The sequence below is a fragment of the Diaphorina citri genome, unplaced genomic scaffold (genome assembly GCF_000475195.1).
Source record: "Diaphorina citri unplaced genomic scaffold, Diaci psyllid genome assembly version 1.1 scaffold5425, whole genome shotgun sequence".
NCBI classification, from domain to species: domain Eukaryota; kingdom Metazoa; phylum Arthropoda; class Insecta; order Hemiptera; family Psyllidae; genus Diaphorina; species Diaphorina citri.
In genome coordinates, this window is record NW_007382801.1 from 1 (window position 1) to 6,541 (window position 6,541).

Below are 6,541 nucleotides of genomic sequence, written 5' to 3' on the forward strand. Positions count from 1 at the left end.
TTCTTTGTCTTCGTCTTCTTATTAAGGTGATAAGGGATTGATAAACATTGTTACAAAGAGTAGGTAGGTGGAGGGCGAAGAATTATAGGTGGGAGGAGGAAGAGAGGAGGAGGAAGAGAAGAAGGAGGAGAGGGAGCAGAACGAAGAGGGGTAATCAGGTATATCCAGGAGAGGAGAAGAAGAAGAAGAAGAGCAAGAAGAAGTAGAAGCAGGAGGAGGAGGAGGAGGAGGAGGAGAAGAAGAATTTACTATAGGAAGGCTGGAAGGAAGAGAAAAGCGGAGAAGTGGAAGAAGGAGGAAGAAGGCAGAGGAAAAATTATTACAGGTAGGAAGAGATAAAGAACAAGAGGAGGAGGAGAAGGAAGAAGAAAAACAAGAAGAAGAGGTGATAATTCAGGTAGTGTATGCAGAAGAAGGAAGAAGAAAAGAAGGAGAAGGAAAAAGGGAAAGAAGATACATAAAAGAGTAGATGGAGAGAGAGGAAGAGAGGAGGAGGAGGAGGAGGAGGAGAGGGAGGAGGAGGAGGAGAAGATTACCATTACAATGTATCATTGTATTCGAATACCTTCAACGAGGAAGGAAGAGGGGGGAATAGGTCGTATCTGATACGACCTGATACCTGATATGACCTGATACGACCTATGTATATATACAAAGCTCTATGTATGTTGGTATAATGGAACAACTTGTTCTAAGCTAACAGTCTAAATAAAGCACTATTTATAATTATACTTATGTATCAATCTTGTCTTAAATATCTACATAAATACATACATAGTTACATACATACCTGCATCGCTATATCTCTCTAATCCAGAAATCCATTTCATTTCTGCACAAATAATCATTTTCCTGTCTTCCTTTTCTCGCAACCTTAAATCTAAATTTCTAAATCTAAATCTTAAATCTAAATTCTAAATCTAAATCGATGTCATTCATCTAGTTTTGTCGTCTTTCATTCAAATGAGATGCCGATGGTATAATTTATTACAAATTTCATCTCGTCTCTTTCATCACCCCTTCTTCGTCTTCGTCGTCTTCTTCTTCTTCTTCTTCTTCTTCTTCTTCGTCTTCGTCTTCTTCTTCTTCTTCTTCTTCTTCTTCTTCTTCTTCTTCTTCTTCGTCTTCGTCTTCTTCTTCTTCTTCTCCTTCTCCTTCTTCTTCTCCTTCTTCTTCTTTCTACTTCTTTCTTCTTCTTCTTCTTCTTCTTCTCCTTTTCTTCTTCTTCTTCTTCTCATTTTTTCTATCACATACCTTCTTAACTGCGTTTCTTATCATATTCATCATGTATCTACCTAACTACATGGTTATCAATTTTCTTGTTTCTCATTCCGACAAAGTTATTTATTCGTGTCGATTTATTACATAGGTACTTTGTACCTTGATACATACCTTAGCTTTTATTTTAGCCAGACTAGTTAGCTTGGTAGGTGGCGCGTCTGCCTTGTATTCTTGTAAGCGATAGGCCGCGGGTTCGATTCCCGCCCGGGGCGGATTTTATCCTGACGGGATAATTTTCGTTCTCGGAACGGCGTGCTTTCCTCCTATCCTGTCTTCCTTCTCTCTTCGATTTCGGGACGATAAGACCCTAGCAGTTACAGTTCCCTCTGTCAAACCTCTTCTGTGTCTTGAAAACAACCAACATGGAAATTGTAACTGTCCCCCATTAGAATACACGGATGAGGCAAGATATTTGGGTGTCATCATAGATAAAAAATTTAAAATGAAGGAGCACGTTCTACAACTTACCAAAAAACTAAGAGTTCTGCACTATAATTTTAACAGAATGGACGCCAACTGCCTCCCTATGTCAACCAAGAAAATTATTTATTACTCTTTGGTGGAATCACTTCTGATGAGGCAAGGTATTTGGGTGTCATCATAGATAAAAAATTTAAAATGAAGGAGCACGTTCTACAACTTACCAAAAAGCTAAGAGTTCTGCACTATAATTTTAACAGAATGAACGCCAACTGCCCTTTTATTTTATATCTGAGAAATATTGTTCTTCTTCTTCTTCTTCTTCTTCTTCTTCTTCTTCTTCTTCTTCTTCTACCAAAAAGCTAAGAGTTCTGCACTATAATTTTAACAGAATGAACGCCAACTGCCTCCCTATGTCAACCAAGAAAATTATTTATTACTCTTTGGTGGAATCACTTCTCAGGTCAAATTTCATAAATATCTGTAATCATTTCTTCGAGGATAAATACAGAAGAACATTAGAGGTGAAATATCCCCTGAGACATACACAACAGTACATATTATTGTCTCACACCTCTAAATAACATTCAAAAGAAAATAAAAAAATACCTATTCAAGAAGAAAAAGGAAATGACAGTCATGACACCTCAACAGCTCTCAAATTGCATAAATATCTGTAATCACTTCTTCGAGGATAAATACAGAAGAACAATAGAGGTGAAATATCCCCTGAGACATACACAACAGTACCTAGATATAGAATCTGTACTCATCTATAATTCTACAATCTATTCTATTCTATTCTATTCTATCAAATACCTAGTTTATTAGAAAAATATTGTAAAAACTTTTTAAATGAAGATAATCCAAATATTGTCAAGAAAAAGGTCAAGGAAATATGGGGAACGGAAACTAGATTATCAAATACCTAGTTTATTAGAAAAATATTGTAAAAACTTTTTAAATGAAGATAATCCAAATATTGTCAAGAAAAAGGTCAAGGAAAAAATACTTGAAGATCAATAATAATAGATGGGAATGGGAAAATAAATATTAATGACTATATGAATAGAGATAAGACATAGACTATTGTTAAAATATTAAAAAGATGTAATAATTATGCAGAGGTCTATAACGTGTATTATGTTCTATACTCTATTTATTTACTTACTTAAATTATTTATTTAATTACTAGATATTTTCCAAGTTCCCGTGTATTATGTTGTATATGTATTATGTTGTATATTCTATTTATTTACTTACTTAAATTATTTATTTAATTACTAGATATTTTCCAAGTTCCCTATCACACATATTATCTCTAAATTATTACACTATAAATCTATTTATGTAATTCTTCTAATACCTACCTCCCTAGTTAATACCTACCCACTTTGTTCAAAATGAATTAAAAAACACAATGTTTCAATTGTTAATTTTCCTTATAAAATATGCAATTTTTTGTCCACTGCACCTTTTAAGAGTATGATGTAATTAGGTAATATTTATTTTATTGAAATTGTCAAAATGTTTCTCACTTATTTTATACCAAAATTATTAAAAATCTTGAAAATATTATATATTTCATACCTATGTAGATTAAGTACCTACCAATATAGATAGATAAGTAAATATTGTAACCAATGAAGAGGAAGAATAACCATCTCCTCAGAGGTTGAAATCAGCCTAGGAGATGTTTTTATTTGTAATTATAATTATTCAAAAATAAAGAAATCATATTAAATCAAATCAAAATTAAATCAAATTCTGTTCTATCAACCTTTTTAGAAAAATTTATTCTTCTCTATTTTATTTAATTCTACTCTATTCTACTTTCCAGAACGGTCTGGCTCCGTTACACATGGCAGCCCAGGGAGATCACGTTGACACAGCCCGGGTCCTCCTGTTCCATAAGGCCCCTGTTGATGACGTCACTGTAGACTATCTGACAGCTCTGCATGTCGCCGCGCACTGCGGACATGCGCGCGTCGCTAAGACGCTGCTAGATAAGAAAGCAGATCCCAACGCGCGCGCACTGAACGGGTTTACACCGCTACATATAGCATGCAAGAAGAATCGCATCAAGGTAGTGGAGTTACTGTTGAAGCATGGAGCTTCTATTGAAGCTACCACTGAGGTATCATGTAGAAATCCCAACAACGATGTTATACACCCAAAAGTGTTTCACCAAAGTTCACTCATTAAGTTTGAATCCAGATTCCAGAGTTATGTATGTAAGTAGAAATCCACTAGAAACTAGCTATTCCCAGTAATAATAACAATACATCTTGATAATTTTCTAGTTTTCCTCAACCCCTAACTTTCTTAATAGCTTTGGACAGCACCAGGTTTGAGTATTATTAATTACGGAACAAAGCCCATTCATCATGCTAACTTATCAAACTAAACTTCCTGATATTGGACAAACTTGACGGAGATAAAATATGATATGCTGTCCGAGAAGAAACTTGCGTACCATTCCCATAATCCCCATCCCATCCTATCTCCTGTCCAGTTTTGTTTCTCTCTTCGATTTCTCTATACTTTACCTAGTTGAGGTTCTATTCTATACTTTACCTAGTTGAGGTTCTATTCTATACTTTCCCTAGTTGAGGTTCTATTCTATACTTTACCTAGTTGAGGTTCTATTCTATACTTTCCCTAGTTGAGGTTCTATTCTATACTTTACCTAGTTGAGGTTCTATTCTATACTTTCCCTAGTTGAGGTTCTATTCTATACTTTACCTAGTTGAGGTTCTATTCTATACTTTCCCTAGTTGAGGTTCTATTCTATACTTTACCTAGTTGAGGTTCTATTCTATACTTTCCCTAGTTGAGGTTCTATTCTATACTTTACCTAGTTGAGGTTCTATTCTATACTTTCCCTAGTTGAGGTTCTATTCTATACTTTACCTAGTTGAGGTTCTATTCTATACTTTCCCTAGTTGAGGTTCTATTCTATACTTTACCTAGTTGAGGTTCTATTCTATACTTTCCCTAGTTGAGGTTCTATTCTATACTTTACCTAGTTGAGGTTCTATTCTATACTTTCCCTAGTTGAGGTTCTATTCTATACTTTACCTAGTTGAGGTTCTATTCTATACTTTACCTAGTTGAGGTTCTTCCACATCACTGTCAGCATGTTCTTGAGATGGTTGATTGTATCCATCCAGTGTATTACCAGCATTACCTATACTCATCTCCAGGTAGACTGGTTTCTCGCCCAGTCTCTTGTCTATCATTGTGGCTTCCAGTATGGTACCAAATAAGAAGAACTCTTCATTCTTCCCGTATGAGTGCTGAAATAGAGAACACAGAGGAATGTTTTGTTAGAAGCTTAATAGCCTTCGCTTTTTGACTTGGCGGCGCACAGCGCTGCCTCGCTCTCTTAAGATAAGGTTCATTATGTCACGTCAGTCTAATACAAACATTACGAATTCAACACAAACTATTTGGAACTAAAATTAAGGAAATAAAAGAATAGGTCACTTCCGGACCACACTTGTCTCTTGTCTGGTTGTATTTAGCAAGATAAATGGTTGATTTGAACGGCATATTGTTACTTGAATAATGAAACTCTAATTTTTTTCAATGATGATTGACAAACTACGGGATGTGCATGCTACGACACAGACCACACGAGTCTATGAAACACTGTTTGTTGTAAACCTACCTCTACCACAGGGAATGTAGACTCGACTTCCACATCTGCAGGTATAATGTCTATATTGTCCGTGATCTCGGTACGTATAGCTATGAGAAGTCTCGCCCTGTAAGATACGCCCTCACCTAGTCCTGTATTGAGACTGTAGTTCTCATCCAGCAGAGAATAGTCACGGGTAGAACCGTACATGTGAACGAAATTGGGACCAAATGTGGGCAGAAAACCTGGAGGTGATTAACACAAGTGAGAAGAAGAGGAATGATGTAATCATCTCAAAAAAATTGACATACCTACATACCTAAATGAGAGATCTAAAAGTTAATTTTTTTTGATAAAGTTTGCGAAACATTGTTCAACATGGGCCTTTGGAAACTTCGTAATCGTAACCTTCCATTAAAACTTTTTTCTCAGTGATTTCTACAGTAACTTCAGTTAATTGAACTACTAGTCTAATTGACATCTACAATTCACCAAACTATTTTTTCTCAGTGATTTCTACAGTAACTTCAGTTAATTGAACTACTAGTCTAATTGACATCCACAATTCACCAAACTATGTACAAAATACTCAAAATATGTATAATCCTTGCCTTTGTCACCATCGTTCGATATATTCTTGAGATCAATGTAGTGAGTTCCTATGACTGTATTATTACACTCAAAATATGTATAATCCTTGCCTTTGTCACCATCGTTCGATATATTCTTGAGATCAATGTAGTGAGTTCCTATGACTGTATTATTGACAGGATCATTGTCTCTCAGCTGTATCTTGATTCTGGAACACAGGGGTGGAAACATCTCGCTAAAGATGATCTGTTCATTCCATACAGGGTTATATGAGTTCTTCTTTACACTGGTCTTACCCTGGGAAATTAGATATAAAGGGGGGGGATGTTAGTTGAGGAGAGATAGGTAGGTATGTTAGAATCTAAACTTCTGTTAGTGGGAACACTCACATTTAAATTACATTTCTAAGTTCCTCCTTTTTCATGTAGAGAGGAGAAAAAAACTTGTAAAAAATCACGCAACAGTTCTGTTTTGTTAATTTTATGCTGTAAAAAATTAACTACCTACATCGGAAAAGCTATACATTATCTAGAAATCAGATCAGAGCATACATTTTACAGATGTCAAAATATTTTTGACATTCATTAATGTTAGTTGAGGAGAGAT

The 6,541-nt window shown here is 35.3% G+C and overlaps 2 protein-coding genes across 2 annotated transcripts; one reads left to right on the forward strand and one right to left on the reverse strand.

The window, feature by feature from the left end:
- Positions 1–3,541: 3,541 nt before the first annotated feature.
- Positions 3,542–3,943, forward strand: LOC108253973 (ankyrin-3-like; the record flags this gene model as incomplete). Its single annotated transcript, XM_017448842.1, has 1 exon — positions 3,542–3,943. A coding segment is annotated over one exon (402 nt), but the record flags the coding sequence as incomplete, so codon positions are not given.
- An 856-nt stretch (positions 3,944–4,799) lies between these two features.
- Positions 4,800–6,227, reverse strand: LOC103521548 (otoferlin-like). The gene is made up of 3 exons (XM_026832185.1): positions 6,046–6,227; positions 5,375–5,589; positions 4,800–5,000 (listed from the first exon to the last, which is right to left on the reverse strand). The coding sequence occupies exons 1-3, from the start codon at positions 6,164–6,166 to the stop codon at positions 4,800–4,802; spliced, it is 537 nt and encodes a 178-aa protein (XP_026687986.1). The 5' UTR covers positions 6,167–6,227.
- Positions 6,228–6,541: the final 314 nt, after the last annotated feature.

Bases quoted from the DNA above. Each gene is read 5' to 3' on its own strand.
- LOC103521548 (XM_026832185.1), bottom strand. From the start codon at position 6,166: ATGTTTCCACCCCTGTGTTCCAGAATCAAGATACAGCTGAGAGACAAT. The intron at 5,590-6,045 runs GCAAGGATTATA...AATCACCTCCAG, and splicing joins ATCGAACGATGGTGACAAAG to GTTTTCTGCCCACATTTGGT. The intron at 5,001-5,374 runs GTAGGTTTACAA...TCTCTATTTCAG, and splicing joins CTACATTCCCTGTGGTAGAG to CACTCATACGGGAAGAATGA.